Genomic DNA, 17,620 nt, shown 5'->3' on the forward strand with positions numbered 1-17,620 from the left:
ATTGCAGTATTTGGAGTGCCGCCTCCTTGCCATCGGAGACCAGGGAGTTGAAACTGTCCCTCATCTCTCCTTCCAGAATTTGCTCAACCGTATTTGTCCACCTTCGCTCAAAGGGTTAAGGAAAACTTTGTCATGGCACAAGAAGCATTCACGCCCCACAGTGCCAGACTGCCCAACGTGAAAACCTTCTTGCCCCATTTGTCAAACCTCTTACTTGCCCTGTACGTTGAAAGGGACAGGAAGGTAGATGTCTTCAGGCTAGCTGTAGTGGCCTGGACCACCAAACTCTCTGGTGAAGCGTGGGAGGAGAGAAAGGCTGGGTCTGAAGGGGCAGGACAGTGTTTCTTTGTATTGTCCTTGTCCACAGAGGGGGTTTCTCTCACACCTCCAGTACTGGTGGTTCCACCGCCACATTGAAGGGCAAGAACATCTTTTTCTTGGGCTCCTCATTCAGAATGTCACAAAGTTCATACTGAACCATGGACCTGTACGAAACAGACCATCCCAGAGTTCTGGCCACCTTAGCCATAAAGTGCTTGAACGCGGCTTGGAGCATTCCCACTGTGGGAGCTGGCAGGAAAACCATATCTGGGGAGGTGTCGAGGCCGCTGGCTCCTTGAAGGTTCTTGGCCAATGCCAACACATACTCACCTTCCCTGTCAAATTCCTCCGGGAAATCCCTCACTACCATGGAGCACATAGGTTCCAGCCCAAACAGGACCTGGTCACTGTCATAGATGTAAATCTTTGGAAAAAAAGCATCCATAGGGAGTAGGGCGTATTCCTGCTGACCCGCGGGAATCCACGGTGCAGATCAACTGCGATGTCGGTGCTGGCACGGAGGCTGCAGCACCCAGCCTTCTTTTTGGTCCAGGTCTGAGCCCTTAGGAATGTGGGAGGGGTCCTTTGCGGACACCCTGCCGGCCGCAAAAGACATTGTAGGACCCTGCGGTGCAGTAGTCGAACCAGACAGTACCGTCACCTGTGCCATAGGTGCCGAGGCCGGAGTCACGAGCGCCTTGCCGAAGATGCCTAAATGGCTTGGAGGACTGGGTCCGAAAAGGTACCTACATGGCGCGGTGGCTCTTCTTCTTTAAAGAGGAAGACTAATGTTGGTGTGTGGACTCACTCAGAGAGCAGGACCTCTTCCCATCTTCATCTTATTCTCCTTTTCCTTTCACAGAGCTGCCCATTCTTCAGAGTCCCTATCAGAGATGTTTGACTTTGACCAAGATCGCAAAGCCTCAACCTTTCGCCTTGTTGATGAAGCTGAATATTTTCACTGCCCTCTCATGAAGGGCTTTCGGGTGCATGGACTGGCACGACCCGCAGTCCTAGGTGTCGTGGTCCTCACCCAAGCAATATAAATAGATTCAGTGCAGATCCAAGACTGACATTTGTCAGCCGCAATCCACACAAGGCTTAAATCCTGCGGCCTTTGACGGAGTAGGCATGGTGTCAGGAAGATGTTATTTGCTCGAGGAGTGTGTTCCCGATTTGCAAACAGAGTGTACAGAAAAAAGGAACCGAGGTCATAGGGCGTCGAGTCGCTATATATACTGGCCCCCGATGTCATATCCGGCACGAGGCACGCAGAGGTGGACGAAACCGACAGAGATGAGGAATCGTGGGAGGAAAGAATCCATTAGTAGAAGTATTTTTACATTCAGATGTGATAAAAAATGGATACACACAGAAGAATGACACCAAACATTGATTGCCCTATCTGATTTGGAGTTACTTTAACAACGTTATCAAAGGTTCAGCAGTAATTTGTCCCAAAAAGGCACCAACATTACAACACAAAAAACGATTTGGAATTTCACTTATTTGATCAAATGCGCTTGTCACGGTTATATGTTGGAGAGAATACGCCAACTGTACGGGAAAGAATTGTTGAACACTTAAGATGGTTTTCCAATATTAACCCTGAGGTGCATTTTGCGAGGCCAACCCATTATGGTGAACAGCAAAGATACTGAGGTCTAGGGAAACCCAATCAAGGTAGGTAACATATCGAAGAGGCTTAAACTCAGGAGGGCGTGATTGTGGTCTAGGGCTACAATAAGAAACACATAGAGCACATAATAATTTCAGTTAGAGGGGTACACAAATATACAATGATTTATTAGGCCTTTAAAATACACACGAGGTAATGAAACCTTCAGGTAATTACTGTCATACAACTACTAAAAAAATCATATATACAACACTTTGGCGTTCAAGGGAGAAACTCAGCACTTTACCTTAAAGACAGTTAAGCAACAGTTTAGCAGAGTTCTCAGCAATACTTCAAATAACTATGTTGTAAAGTCAGTGAAAAGATAGGTAAGCAGTTAATTCAAAACCAGTGAAACACAAGTAAGCAGGTAAGTAATCCGGTTTATACAGTAAATAGACTTGAGAGCAACCCTAGAATTAGATCCCTAGCACTTAGTAAATCCAGCCTTCAGATTGAATCGGTCCTAAAGTCTCCAGTTCCACAAGTTATACTCTTCAGCTAGGTTTTTTTTATCTGATTGAGCAATGCCAGTGGTTGCTCCAAAAGTTATGCAAAGTACAGGCAAGTATCTCTTTCCGTCCCACCACACTATAGAAGGCTTAGGGTGGATCCTAGGCTAGTTTATCCCCAATCTGAGCCAGGCAAGGGATGGATAGGACGAGGACTTTATGCCCATGCAATGTTGGGGCCATGTACTTCTGTGCTTGGTTCGGTCGAGGGAGGCAGAGGGGGTTGCAGGGGCAGAGGTGGTTTTTGGGCACAGGATTTAGTTTGTCAGTCATGGGACCTGTGTTACGGTTTCAGTGAGTAGCCATCCAATCATCCTTGCCATGAAAGGAAGACTACCTCTGTGAAGCAGGTGACCTCAGGAGACCTCTATGGAGCAAAGAAGACTGGATGCAATGGGAGTCACCACAGACAGGCTGCGACAGGCGATCTTCAGTTTGCAACTGGAACTGGAAGGTGAAAAATGCAGGAGCAGGTGTCTTGTAGCACAAGTTGAAAATCCCCAAGTTCTGTATGAGGACGGCGGCAGCAATGCAGCACTGGAGAGAGCTGGTCAGTCCACCGGGTGATTCAGGGACACTTTCGAATGCTCAGCAAGCACGGATCCTCGAGGAGGGGTTAAGACTGGTTACTCCCACTGGTCCAGGGGTTGAAGCACCGACAAGGGCCTTTTTGAGGGCAGAGGAGAAGGGCTTCACCGGGATTTGGCTGGAGGCAATTCTGGTGAGCTGCAATGGTCATCCTCTCGTCTTCAGCAGGCTGCACTTCTTCATAGGGGTCTTTGCTTCAACCATGATCTGTTGAATGGCTGCAGGAGTCTGCCTTTTATCCAGGATTTGGACTAGAATCACAAACAAGTAAGGATCTGTGCCACTGAAACTGGCACAGGCTGTCCAATCAGGGAGAGCCACTGGCCAAACATTCCACCCAGTAACATATACTCACAGATGTGCTCAAGGACCAGACAATTCCAGCCCCCTTTTGCAGCCACTCGCAGACCGCCGTTTTACCTGGGAAAGCAGAGGATTTGCCTTGAAAAGGGCATTCCAAATGTGTCAATTCTGGAACAAACAGCAGGAAGAAGGCCAAAGGACAGGCAAAACTCTGGTGGGACAGCCATTTTAGAGAATATGGTAAGCTTTATGGCATTATGCGAAAAAATTGAAAAAGTGCATGAGTAAAAAGTCGACAACAAGGGAATTAAATAATCACTGCCACCAGCGCATCCGCAACAATTGTATTTCTAACCACAAAGTTACAAAAGAACACGTAATAAGGATAAAAAGTACGCCTTTCACAGTGATGTGTGCAGTTTTCAAAAATACAGTAAGGGCATCCGTCGCCCAATATTGGTAGTGCTACGGACTCATCATTTTACCTGACAAAAGAGCACAAAGCAAGGGAAGTGAAGCAGAAGCAGATCCAACGTCAACAGGAAGTCTCCTTCCTCCAGCTGGTCAAGCATGTGTTGCAACGTGACCCATCCTGAACTTCTGGGACTTCAAGTACTTTTTGAAGCGTCTTAAGCCTAGTATCAGCCGCCACCCTCCTGACTTTCTCCTTACCAGAAAGCATCTGGAATGCTCTCCAGAGCTCCGGAGGCCCTGCGGGACAGGTACTATTACACCCTTGCTTAACATGGCTTGAACCTCCTGCAGCAGTTGAGCAATGTGTAGTTTTTGACGCGCCACAGGAGGAACGCAAGGATACTTGTGTTGGAATTCCAAGGTGTGCCCCTGATGAAGAACGTCCAGCACCCGTTTGTCTGTGGTGAAGGTCTTCCACCGGTCGAAAAGGTTTGCTAGCCAGTATCCAACTGGGGTGCGAAAGTGGGGGCCCTGATATCCTGCTGGTCAGGCCTGCTGGGGTGCCTGCATCCTGGCCTGCAGGTGACTATGCGGTCCTCTGCTGCTGTAGGCCTGTATACAGCCCCAGTAGGTCTCCTGGGCTGTAGAATGGGAGGGTTGCCGATAGGGGGTGTGATACTCCTTGGAGGACCTGTTGGACTTCCCCCAGTGGACCAATGTTTGTGGCCTTCAGCCAGCCCTGGCGTCGGAGGGACACCCCATTGCCCATCTGGCAGAACCCGGTATCCGTGATGTCCAGAGCCACCATGATGGCGTGGTCCAAGGCCACCTGTCCTTCCTGGAACATGGCCAGGGCCTCAACCTTCTTGTCCTCTGGCAGGAAATCCAAAATGGGCCTGAGCTTATACCAGAGCTCTCCGTCGTAAATGGCCACAGCATTAGCGGCCTTCACAAAGGAGGCTGCAGTGTAGCTTCTTCCCCTCCTGGTCTGGGGGCACCATGGCCAAAGATGATGGGTCCGATGAGTGCTTCCTGGTGACAGCAAACACCACAGAGTCCGGAGAAGGCTGGGACCTCAAGCAACTGGGGGTCGAGTCCAGGACCCTGTAATTCTTCTCCAGCCGGTCTCTCTTGGTGAGAGCTGAACTTGGCGTCTTATCAGGGCCACACTTTCCTCCCAGACATCGGGGGTCATTCAGAGTTGGCCGGTAGCCATGGTGCTATTAGCACCATGGCTGCCTCCTAAACCGGGTCTGGTCTGGCAGAATGGGGACTTACCGGGTCATTCTGACCCTGGAGGACCCGGTAAGTCCCCATTCTGTAGACCATTCCCCATTCCCATCTGAGCCCCCATAGGGCTCAATGGGAATGTGGAAGGCGCTAATAACGGTACCGCAAGTTGTGGTACCGTTATTTGCTCCAAGGTCCCTAAACGGGAACCACAGAGAACGTGTGGTCAGACCACAACGTCCTTTGCAGTTCCCGCTAAGGGACCTCGGAATTGGGCAGTAAGGGTTTTCCGGCACTGGCATCATTACCGGTGACCGTTAACCCTTACCGCCCAAGTTGGAATGAGGCCCATCATCTAGCCGAGGGATCGACATGACGGTCTTCCGCCTGAACTCCCGTTATTGGAAGTGAAACCCCGTCTTCTTCGTCTCATGACCAAATTTAAGAGAGCGGAGGTCCTCGAGATCATTGCATGAAAACAAACTACCTTATCTGGTGATGAGGTCCTAGCTGGCTCGTCAGTACCCATCGGCTCTCCTATCTGCCGGGATATAGTCATTGGAGACTCGTCGGTATGAGTTTCAGTAGCATCCGTATCCGTACTTGTGCGGTGATGGTGTTGGTGGTGTTGGCGGACCTCTTGGGCCGGAAGGTTCCCTTGCCTTACGCTTCGGCCTGGAAGGGCTTCTGGCCAGCGGCCTAGTAGAACACTGGGCCGGGACAGGCACAGGAGTTGCAGGCAGCCTTTGTTTTATCTCTGATACCAACATGTGGAGGGTCGTAAGGATGTCCAACAACATGTCCCGAGGTGTTGGTTGAGGCGTGAGTGGAACAACTGGTAGCGGCTACGGGTTGATATGCCTCCTTGGGCTGGGTGGAAAAGTCCTTCCAAAGTCCTGTCTTCCGTCTTCTTGACAAATTAATCCATTGACCAGCTTTTTGGCTGCAGATCCTGAAGTCTTCCTGCTACAACTCTTCTTCTGTGCTGAGGTACTGCATTGGCTGGGGTATTTTACCTACCTTAAGCCTTTGTGATTTCTCAATAGCTTTGGGGCGTTTTCCATGATTGGGAGGCCACTCCTCCAGTTCACCCAGGCCCACTGCGGAATCCTCCTAGGGTGTCTTCTCTGAAGTCCCTGGACCCTCAACTAACTTTAAAGTGAAATACTTAATTTTTTTAAAAGTCTTCCTCTGGAACTCTGACTTTGCATGCAACTGAACCCTATCTCACCCTGCCTACAGCTGGCACCTAGGCCACTGGGGTCTCTCTAATGCCACTGATTGAACTCATGCTATAGAATAAGGAAAGGACTGGATAAGAAAAGGGTTCTGTCTTGAAAAAAATAACAAGTGTTCAAAAGTTACTTGTAAAAAAAGTTGCTTGGTAACTGTAACTCAGAGTGAGCAGCTACAAACGTTCTTCCCTTGAATGTGTGTTGCACTATTCTGAAAAGTATATATAATGTTAATGTAATCACCTTTGAATTGGTTGTGTCTCTTCCCCAAAAGTAATGCTGTTGGTTTCACTTTACTATACCTGTTAGGATACATTTATGAGTGTCCCCAATTGGGTCTTGCTTCCCCTGACTTGCTGTTAGCCTGTCCAGAATAAGTCTGCCTAAGGATATACTTACCTTTAAGATACTGATAGCCCCTTTAAAAAGTATATATGTTTTACTTGCCTTGTGTTAGCTGTGTGCCATCCTTAAACAAGTTATAGTTATTGCTTACCTCAATCTGTGTTGCACTGATCTGAAAAGCAACTGTAATAGTAGATTACAACATTGGGTTTTACCTGCCTAGAATAGCTGTGTGCCATTCCTGAAAAGTGTTGCCTTAGGTGTGGCTGGCCTTGGTTTGCCTGGAGGATCCAAAATTAGTGGAAAGAGTACTTGCTTATCTTAGACCGTGTTCCACTGGGCTGAAAAGCAACTGTAATTGTATATTACACCAACAAGGTCTTACTCACCTAGTATAACTGTGTGTTATCACAAAAGTAGCAGAGGTATATACTGTTCCTTGAATCTGTTTTCCACTATTCAGACAAATATGCTTGCAAGTTGGTTGACTATGTGATTTAATTGTTGAGTATCACTGCATAACTGACAGGGTCTACTACCCTTGTATTACTAGAAAGTAATCTGAAAGTAACGTATGGTTTTACTCCCCAAGAATAGGTGTGCCCTATACTGAATGTGTATACAAAGGTCTGACATACCTAGAAATACTGTTATGTGTTCTAAATAAGGTCTGTGCTTTGATCTGTTTATTTAAAGCAGAGTGTTGTGTTTTTATAATGTGTTTATATGTTTTATGATAGCACTTACCCAAGGATCTCTTGGTCTGCGTGTAAATAAAATAAACCCATTATTTGTACAAAACATAGTGTGTCCGTGTTTCTTTGGACCATATGTGAAATGCAATTTCTTTGTACTGATTCTACAGCCCTCTCTACCCCCTAAGATAAGCCTGGCTGCTCTGTCTACGCTACCATGAAGTCAGGTGGTACAGCCGTATACTAAGAGTGGAGTCTTGTACTGTCTCAGTTGAATGGTTTTACTAAGCCCTTAGTTGGACTCCACAAAACCTGTCCTAACACCACCAAACTCGTAATGAGGCCCACTGTGTCCCATTATTATTTTTTTTACCTTATAACAGTTTTGGTACTCCTATGATGTGCACATGAGCAGGCTGGTGGCAGTGAACCGTGTTTTACATTTTGTACAGTGAAAATACTGTGTGCCTTACTTTTTACCTAGACAATGCCATTTCGCGTACAACGTAGTTAAAATAGATGCTCTTCATCGTACTAGTCCTCTCCTTTGCGCCACTTTGCTTTTAGGTCTTGTTCCTGCCCTTTCAGGCTTCAAACTTCCAAAAAGGTGTGAGCACTTTCGTGGGAACCAATCTTGTACTCCAGTCAGCGCTTTACTTGCCTAAAACTGGCTCTTACTGGGCTTGAGGCTGACTGGTCCCAATCCACATTCCAGCCAAGGAATGTCTTTTGCTGGGCTGATGATTGGAAGTTGGCTATTCATGATTGGGCAGCCTCTGCCTGTTTGAATGCTGTAGGTCCTTCCCATTGGTGGGCTGGACAGTTCCCAACCTGGATTTAGTATAACAGGAGAGGGTCTGAAGCCATTCTGGATGTTGCCCACTGGAACCAAGAGCCCAAAGAAGCTCTGGACCTTCTTCGGCAACAGGGGCATAGTTTCTTTTTTGTTTCCTTTTTTTATCGTAATCTTAGTTTAGCAAAACATTTATTACATCCGGTAATAGAATTCCAAACCTAATGCAAGAACATTTGTAATTAAAAGAGGAAAGGCGAGAACTAGATAAGGAAAACAAAAATAAAATTGGCAGACAATTAACAGCATCAACATTCCATTTGAATTCATCCAAACCGTGAAGGCAAAGGGAGGACAAGTTAACTATTTCACACTGTCAAAAGAAAAAAACATCAGGAATTTTTCAGATGATTTCGCTCTAAGTGTTCACTCCTCAATGTTTCAATCCATCAGAACTCGACGCTCATTCCAACTTCATTGGGTCTGTTATTAAAATATCTGCTCTCCCCTAATCTCCCTTTTGCATTAAATGTCGGCAAGTTTTAGGCAGGAGTCTCAAGTATTTTTTCCATGTAATCAACCACCGCACATGTCAATCCTGCTGTTGCATATGTCCGCCACTCTCCCATGTTATCGTTCTTGGGTGCAAACTGTCCCAATAAACGAGATCTCACGACTGCTGTTTCTAAGCATTCAATTACCAGGTTGTTTTATTGATTCTGGGTGTTGATTACAATGGCAACAATTGTCATTTGTGTTTTTATCGCGTCTTAACCACAGTATCTGTTTTGTCTTTAGAGCGTTTAACCTTAATCTCAAGAACTGCTCTCTATGATGTCTTGATGGGCACTTCACAAGATATTTTGGTTGCACGTTAAGACTATTTCCTCCCACACCCAAGTTTAGGGCTGATCGTAGACTTGTTCTTTTTTCTAAATTAACGATCCAGCTCCACTTTTCCAGTTTCTTTTTTGCCAGTTGGGGACATGCAATCAACAAGTCTTTTTTTATGTTAGCGGCTGTTAGTACTTGTTCCAATTATGTTGTCGAGGACTTCAAGAGTCCTGTTTGAAATCTCTTCTCCAAACATACAAAGACTTGATAAGGTGGAGCCGGTGGGACCAGAAGCATTTTCCTCATTGTTGCCAGTGATTTCCATACCACTGTACTATACAAGGAATTTATTGCAAGTTCATGACGCAATATTATTAACGAGACATATCGTGGCAGTCTAAGAACCTTGTGCCAGAATTTACCTTCAAGGGCTTGCCATATCTTCTGATCAAGATTCCACCCTGTTTCAGCACCAAATGATATGGCCGGTACACCTTTTTGCAAATAAAAAGTCAAGACAGGTTGTATGTAAAATTTTCCATACTCATTGTGAACTTTTGCACCCTGGAGAGCAAATGTTGCCATGCAATCTACTAAGTTCTGGTGCCACGGTTGTTCACAAATCAAAGTGTTAAAAATCACTCGTAAGTATCTTATTGAGAAGGTCAAACAAATAGGTTCATCAGCTACATAACATCGAAACTTTCTCTTGAGTGTTTCTTGTATTCATGGGCTGGCAAATCATCATTTTCCAAAGGGCATCGCGCCTTTCCTCGTTAGTTACTACCCCCAAGTTAACTGGAGTACAATTTGTCTCCTTTGAGTTTGGAGCATTAGGTTCGATAAAAATCTCGAACCCAAAGAAAAGTAATTCATCTTTGGCCTCGAGAAGCATTTTCTTGACTGCTTGACATCTTATATGCAGTAGTACTTGATCAGAACGCCTATCGGTTGCATATTCTACAATCTTAAAGTCTTCAGATTCGATTGTCTGTAGGGCTGGGATGCATTTAAATAATCTCATGACATTTCCATGATTTAAGTTGACTTCATTGACATCTGGCTGGATATTTTGAAGTCTCAATTTCCCGCTGTTATTTGTACAGCTTCCCTTCGTCATAGTCAATACCTTTTTGCTGGAGGATTCTTGTTTGTTACGTTGACTCAAAGTTAGCTTTGGATTTAATTTTGTTGACTCTTGTGTCTTAATGCACACTCAAGCATGTTGCTCCTGCAACCATGTTCGAGGCAATATCCAGTTTTTTAGTGGTTTGGTGAACTATCTTTGCTGTGTTTGCAGGTGACTGTCTTGGTGCTCTGAGTCGATGGAAGTGCTCTCACATAAAACGTCATCCTCGATCGAGTATGTTGATAGGTCACATAGGTCTATTGAGGCTGTTGATGAGTTTGAGCCTTCGTCATCTGAATCTCTACGCTGACGTTTATCCGATTTAATTTCGCCAGCATTTGAAGGTTTTTCACTTTTTGATTTTACATCAACAGCGGAACCACCGGCCTTTGTTGACACCAAAGGACGAGTAAAAAGGCCAGGTCTTGGTGGTGTCGAAAGATTCCATATAAACTTTCTTACGTTTATACATTGTCTTTTCGGCGGGTTGACTTTGTTTTTTCGGACCAGACAGATTTTTTATTCGAGTATTTGAGGCACTGCACAATTTCTCTTGCTCGGCAATAGTGACTTTTTTTGTCGAGAATATTTCAAAAGGCAGTTGTATATTTTCCACACGAGCTTCTGTAGATTTAGGTCCTGGTAATTTGTTAATGACCATAACATCCTTCGTTACTTGTTTTGTGTTCGACTTTTCATTTTCGTTTGCCAGAGGCTGACACAGATCTTGTTAATTTAATCTCGAAGTCTGTTGTTGGTTATCTTCAATCAGAGTTCCGACCAATACAGCAGTGATTCCAAGGGTAGCCGTTTTTTGGGTGGATGGTTTCAAGATTCAAATACCCTAGCTCGCTACCAGTACATTTGCGGAGCCATTAGGTTGTTTCTTTAATGAGGCACTCAAGTTTACATTTGCTTTAGTTGAGTTTGAAAAAATAGCACCTCTGCAACACATCTGAGTGGGGTGCCTGCGATCAGAGTGCCATTTTACAGCTTCTAGTAGACCTTCCGTAAGATCATCTTTAGATGCTTGCTCCCTCGCAGCTAACTCACTGAGTCGCTGCTGCCAGCGGGAGGTTAGTTCAGCTTCACGCTCCATCTGAATTTGAAGAAATCCATTGAAATTTTCCATTTTCGATAGTTTGTTTGAAAGATTCTGCAACATTGCTGCTTGGTCTTTAGAAGCCTCGTTCAATGATTCATACAGTTTGACAAATGGAATGAGCGCTAGTGATGTTGCAGCCAAAACGGTGTTGTGGATTTGTATTGCAGCAGCAGTTGATAGGTTTGTCTTGTGGACAGAGTCCAGCAATTGTTCTAACACACTCGTGTGCATGTTTTCCATATTTTGACGTCTTCTTGAACTCGAGTTATCGGTTTGAGTTACTTAAGCAAGACCATTCCCTTCAGAAGGGCTTATTTTTTCGATCAATAGAGGACTTATTTCAACTTGTGTTGAAACGGATCTCTGTATCAAAGGCCCCTGATCACCTTCACGAAAGCCGACTGACTCAGAGGTTTTTTGTATTCGTTTATCTTGTTTCAAAGGAGAGTTAGCAAAACTTGCACATAGTTTTTCCTTTACCAACAAATAATCTGCTTTCAAACGCTCCGTCAGTCTTGTCTCGTAGGCCACAACATCAATATTTACATCTAGACCAGATCTGTTGGCAGTCTGTTCGATTCCTGCAACCCTTGCCATTATTTGTTCCATACAGCATTCCTTCCATAGTACAGGAGCAACGTTCGAGCCAGACTTAAGTGTCTGGTTCGCTCCTTTGGTTGCATCTGGTTCTTCGTGTATATCGATACTCCATGACCCAACGGATGCTTGTAACGGCTGAGCAAGCGCTTCGCTTTCCTGAGTCGCTTGGTCTGTAGGTATTATATGTTCACTATTTTCGGTGGGTCTGCTGATTTCACTAGCAGCAGGAGCAAGCATTCTGAGTCCATTAAGATTTTTTTCAGTTCTCCCATGCGCCTCCTCATTTAGACGCTCGTGAAAAATTGTTTCAGGACCTTCAGGTCCACTTGTTGAAACAGTTATTTCCAACAACTCGTCGGTGACATCAAAGGGCATGTAGAACAACACTGAATTGTTTTCTTCACCACTAAGAGGAGTCAGAGTTGGAATCAATGGAATCTTGCGGCACCAGGCCAAGACCTTCCAACTTTAACTTGTTCAAGTCAGTCGTAGGAATACTAGGGATAGTAAGAATATGATCTTCAGAGTGACTGTTCAGACAAACCGCCGGGTGGAATGGCGCACACATAGTCAAATTTATTTATTTATTTTACATTTTTAAAGCGCTCACACAGCCCGCAGGCATCGAGGCGCTGTTACAGCAATTGTGTGTTTTCTTAGTTGCATAATTTTCTTTTTTTTTTGTCTTGTGTATTTATAACACGCTTAAACACCCAGAGGTTTCTAAGCGCGGACCCAGGGATCGAACCTGTGTTGCTTCGTGTCGTCTTGCTTCCAAGACGCACACGTTGCCGCTGAGCTATCCTCCCGGGACAAATGCAGGTTCAATAATTGGAACAACGTTTGGCTCCAAATTGTCAATATTTTTAGTACCATTCTCATACACAGTTGGTACAACGACTGATTTTCTTACCTTTGGCAAAGTGTTTCCCACTTTCATTGAAGACCAGGGATAGTTTCATTCTCTGTCTTACCGCATTAGACCGGTGGGCCTAACCATTCTAGTGTCCTGGTCAGATGCCCTGCCAACTGTGGACTTCGGAAGCACTACTAGGGAAGCCCAGCAGCTGACCATACACAAACAGGCCTCTGCTGCCTGCTTGGACACAGTCACGCCTGGAGGCCTGACACTTCGTAGATCACTCCGTCGTAGGACAGGAACCCGGTAGCCTGCAGCTGAGGCTCTCCATTGAGAAAAAAAAGGCATGCCTGGAGCCTGAGTTCTACCTCACACAAGACCCAGGCTGGGGTCACCCTCCAAACTCACTGCACATGCAGCGTCCCAGGAGAAATTTGTCATGGGAGTAACAGGGTCACTTTTCATCATCAGCGTTCATCTGGGAGCTGTCAAGTACCTGATTGAGTTGGACATAGTACTTCACTTCTGGATCTTCGTCTGTCCTCCAGAGTTCCAACCAGTGGCACGCTGGCGTAGAGACAGCGCAAGGCACTTGCCAGGGAAGCTGGTATCAGCTGTATGTATATAGCAGATGAAGAACGAGGCAGTCACAGAATACCAGGCAAGCTGATGACGGCTTCAGGGCACGAGGAGACAAGGTAGGGTAACCAACAGCAGGTAGCCCCCAAGGCAGACAGAGGCATGGCAGTGCAGGCAGAAAGCACAGATTAACGGGGAAGGTAAGGAAAGAAGGCAGGCAGGAGGTAAGATAGGAAAAGTCAGGTCCAGAGTGCAGAGGTTCAGCAGCAAACAGGGCAAATGTGCGGAAAGCATTGAGACGCATCCGCACCTAAACAAGCCGGGTTTAAATAGCCTGCTGCTCCCGCAATGCTCCTTTAGAAACGAAGAACACTGTGCGTGTAGCTCAGACGCAAAGAGGCAGAGTCCAGGGCCAACGCAATATGCACTAAGAATACATGGCAGCGCCTGTGTATGACTTACTGCCAGAATGCCTGCACCTGTCATGGGATCTGAGACGCAGCCGTCCGACAGCCTGCTGCCCGATTCCCATGTTCCACATCTGTCAGCGTGGGCAACACCTCTAGGTGAGTTGCCGCGGGCTGCGGCCGTGACGCACGTGGGGCATAACATGAACTCCCCTGCAACCATGCTTTCTCCGGGAGATCGAAAACTCCGGTAATCAGATCCAAACCAAACAGAGAAAATGACCACTGCACCCGTGACACATGGACCTCCTGAAACCAGACCAAAGGCATGAGTAGTTGGTACCAGCAACCCCTATTTACCTGGGGGTTGTTTTTTAAGGATCCAGAACAATTACAACTTTTGGTGCCCCTCACTCAGTTGGTTAAGTATTGCTTCCTGGGACTCCCCCTCCCCCCACCCCCAAGCGACTAGGATGGCGAGTTACTCCTTCCCTTTTGGGGAATCCATTTGAACTGATTAGTGTATTTTACCACTAAAAAAAGACCTGTTAACGTTAACCAAATCTTGCTTTGAGGGAACCTCTGTACTTCTTTAACCCCTATCAAGGTGCATTGGAACAATGTAACTTGGAACTGTCTGGATAAAGAAGACGTTTTTAGTTAATACCTTCGAAGTAGACGGTTTGTGTTTTATATCGGTTAACCATTTTTCTTTGTTGTACCTCACGTTAAACAATATTGTTTTTCTTTGCGTTAGTGTTATTAGAATTGTCTACTATAAAGTGGTGTAATCCTCTTTTGGGTTACCTACTGCACAGATATATGTGTACATGAGTGATTATTTAGTTTGTAGTACACTTGGCATTTAAACACTTGAGTTTAATAAATAGTATACTTTCGTATACACCTGTGTGGGTCTTCAAATATTTGACAGTGTAGTTGGCGTTAACTGCGCCTCTACACCAACCCCCCTTATCTCTGAGGTCAAACCCAACTGCTAAACCTACTCCATCCAGTCAGAGTTTAGTTAGAGACACGTTTAAAAAGCCGTTGCAGAGCCACTAAGTTGACCTCTCAGAAACAGAGAGCCGCTCATCTTTGAAGTGTGGAGATTATCCTTTAGGTGACTTTCGTAATTCAACCTGGGTGGTCACAATTCCCAAGTTGTTTTTCTACAGCAGCTAAGTCATAAAGAGTCCATATTATAACTCATTGAAAATAAAGGAAGACGCACATGGACAATTGAATTTAATACAATCAACAGTTAAAAACTGCATGGAAACAGTGTCTTATCATGCATGTTGTGTAAATGAGTATTGGCTTAAAGAACAGCACAGGTTTTTTTAATGTAGTTTCTACAGATTGCTTAAGTTTACACCCAAGCATCATCTCATTAACAAGTTCATCTCCCAGTGTTTATATCCTGAATTTGTGAATTGGTGCCAAGGCACAGAGGGCAATACACAGGATGAGGAAGCACCAGGGTATATGATAGATAGGCGAATCGTGTGAGAACCCAGTCACCTGTCATAGCGAAGCCTGGGCAGATCATGGAAGTAACTGGAACACAATGGTGCATCTACATGACGTACCAAAAGTGTAACATGGCATAATACGCTACTGCTTGGGCATCTGATAACTGCTATATGGTTGGAGAACCTGGAGTTGTGCAAGCACGCACACAATATTCCATGTATTACCCTAATTTTACCAGGTACTCGCACCATATTCGTAGTTTTGCCAATGTATGACCAAACACTCCTACAATATTCAAGGTATTTGCATAAATAAGAACAGTATCTGCCATGTGGTAGGAGTATAAGTCAATATTTGATGACAATCGTTTTCATGTGATCTCTTTATACAGTACTACAAACATATAAATATCGACAAGCACAGCTTACCAGTGCTTGTTTAAAGTGCAGAGTTGATCAATACTGTCTGCTGCAGAAACCAGTTGGCAATGGAAGCGAGTTAGATTATTAAAGACTATCTGGATGACAGCATGGAAAGCCTGGTGGCAGAGGGGAGAGATTGGTTTGGAGAATTTGGATGCAGGGTTCTGCATGACATACCAGACCTTAGGTAGTCGCAAAACAGATGTTACACAAAACTGAAATCTTTAGTCTGACATCCTGTGTCTCAAAACTCCCTACATTGCAAAATGTTCATAAGGGATGGGGAAATCGGAATGTCTTTGTTAACTGTAAATTCCTGGCTCGTGCTGAATTCTCGAGTGGCATACCAGCAAGCTATTTGCATGTAAAGGTCTGGGCAAAATGACTAGAGACAGGAACAATGAGAACAAAGGAAACATTAGATGATAGCAGCTACTAGTTTAACAGGTTAACCTAAATTAATCATTTTCCACAGACAGACTTTGAAGTTATGTCTCAGAACATCTTTTCAGGTTCGAGTAATCATCCGTGCAGGGCACACGTTTAGATGCTGCTGTATTGCAGCAAAAACACTGTTTAACCTTGAACATTGAAACAGACAAGTAGATAAACCCATAAAGATTTCTAAAAGGAACGATTCTAACAATTGCTTTCCTAACTGTAAACATAACTGAATGAAACATTTACTCAGTTTCTTTTTCTTGCCCCCTTTTGTCCTTAGTTGTGGCCATTTCAAAGGCAGGCAAGATCACTATGAAGTGGGCACTAGTAGGTTTTGCCTTATTTTCCGTGAATGAGTAGAGTATCATTTATGGCGAGACCTGGCTTGATTTCGTAGCAACTATGATTTTAATAAGAAGAATGGAAAGAGTCAAATTGGTGATTTTTTAAATAATACATAAATACAAAACGAACAGGACATTATAACCTTCCACGAAGAAAAGCAAGTCTCAATGGAAGATTGACTTCAACAAATCCGACTTTTCTTAACAGCCGGGCAAATAACCTTTAAACTCCATGAATTTTAAAAAGCAGATCTTTTCATCACAGGCAATTTAGGTACTGTAGATGGTAGTGTTGTCAGAGAACACAGATATAGCCATTCAATTTACAAAGCACCCATGATCAAATGAACAATATACAACACATTAGAGATTAATGATATAGCTATGATGTCTTATAACATGGTACAATGCCACTATTCTGTTGCTTGAGAGCAGGGAGGATCGAGTCCTGGTCTAATTGAGAGTCAACGGACAAGGCAGCAGAAAATGAACTAACTGATTCTAACTTGAGCTATTAGACAGGGCAATAAGAAAAAACCAGGGCCACAAGCTCAGACAAGCAATGAGGGTACATGAGTAGAATGATCTTTACACAAAACGAAATGCACTACACTGCATAAGTACTAAGACAGACACGAGCAGAACATTACATTGTGTACAGCTAGTGCTGAGAAACGTACAATATGTAAGGCCACAATGAACACAGAATTTTTAAGAGGGAGGAGAATACAGGCAAGGCCAACGGTTAAGCAATCAGATACAGGGGAGTTGCTAGGTCTGGAAAAGACCCGGGGCTAAGCTGATGTCGGTACTGTTGGGACTGGGGGCTAGCTAGTCTTTTGGCTGTAGCTCCTGAGATTCTATCCGGGGCTACAACCAAAAGATCAGGGGCTATAGCCCCCTTAGCCCCCCCCTAGCAACGCCCCTGATCAGATATAAGAAACTGGATCAAAGCAAAGAGTGTGGAGATGAAATCGAGCAGGAAATTAACAATGCTGGACACTTCTAAATTAGGTAAATTGTTCTACCTGGCTGTGCCCATGGTTGCTGTGACAGGCTGTACTTGGGCCCTCCCTGACTGACCATCGTCTTTAGAGCAGAAACCTGAAATAAAGAAAAAAAATCTGAATCAATAAAACAAAGCTTCGGTGAAAAAGTACACATTACTTACGTCTTGCTAATGTCATTTCTGATGGGTTAGTCCTTCCTGACACAGATTGCTTATCTTTGGTATTTACCTTCGTGCGCCAGCGGGCATCATAAACGGTTTCAGCAAACAGGGAAGGTGGTTGTGGGGGGCAGGGTGGGAT

The 17,620-nt window shown here is 44.8% G+C and overlaps 1 protein-coding gene across 1 annotated transcript in view; it reads right to left on the reverse strand.

Moving 5' to 3' along the window:
- Nucleotides 1-17,620, reverse strand: part of COG3 (component of oligomeric golgi complex 3) — a 1,080,852-nt gene that overhangs the window by 254,832 nt on the left and 808,400 nt on the right. The window contains exon 20 of the mRNA XM_069640775.1: nt 17,339-17,414. Within this exon, the coding sequence (XP_069496876.1) occupies nt 17,339-17,414 (76 nt within the window). The remainder of the gene's footprint in view (nt 1-17,338; nt 17,415-17,620) is intronic.

This window comes from Ambystoma mexicanum, chromosome 7q (assembly GCF_040938575.1).
Source record: "Ambystoma mexicanum isolate Mex_15411 chromosome 7q, UKY_AmexF1_1, whole genome shotgun sequence".
Classification (NCBI taxonomy): Eukaryota; Metazoa; Chordata; class Amphibia; order Caudata; family Ambystomatidae; genus Ambystoma; species Ambystoma mexicanum.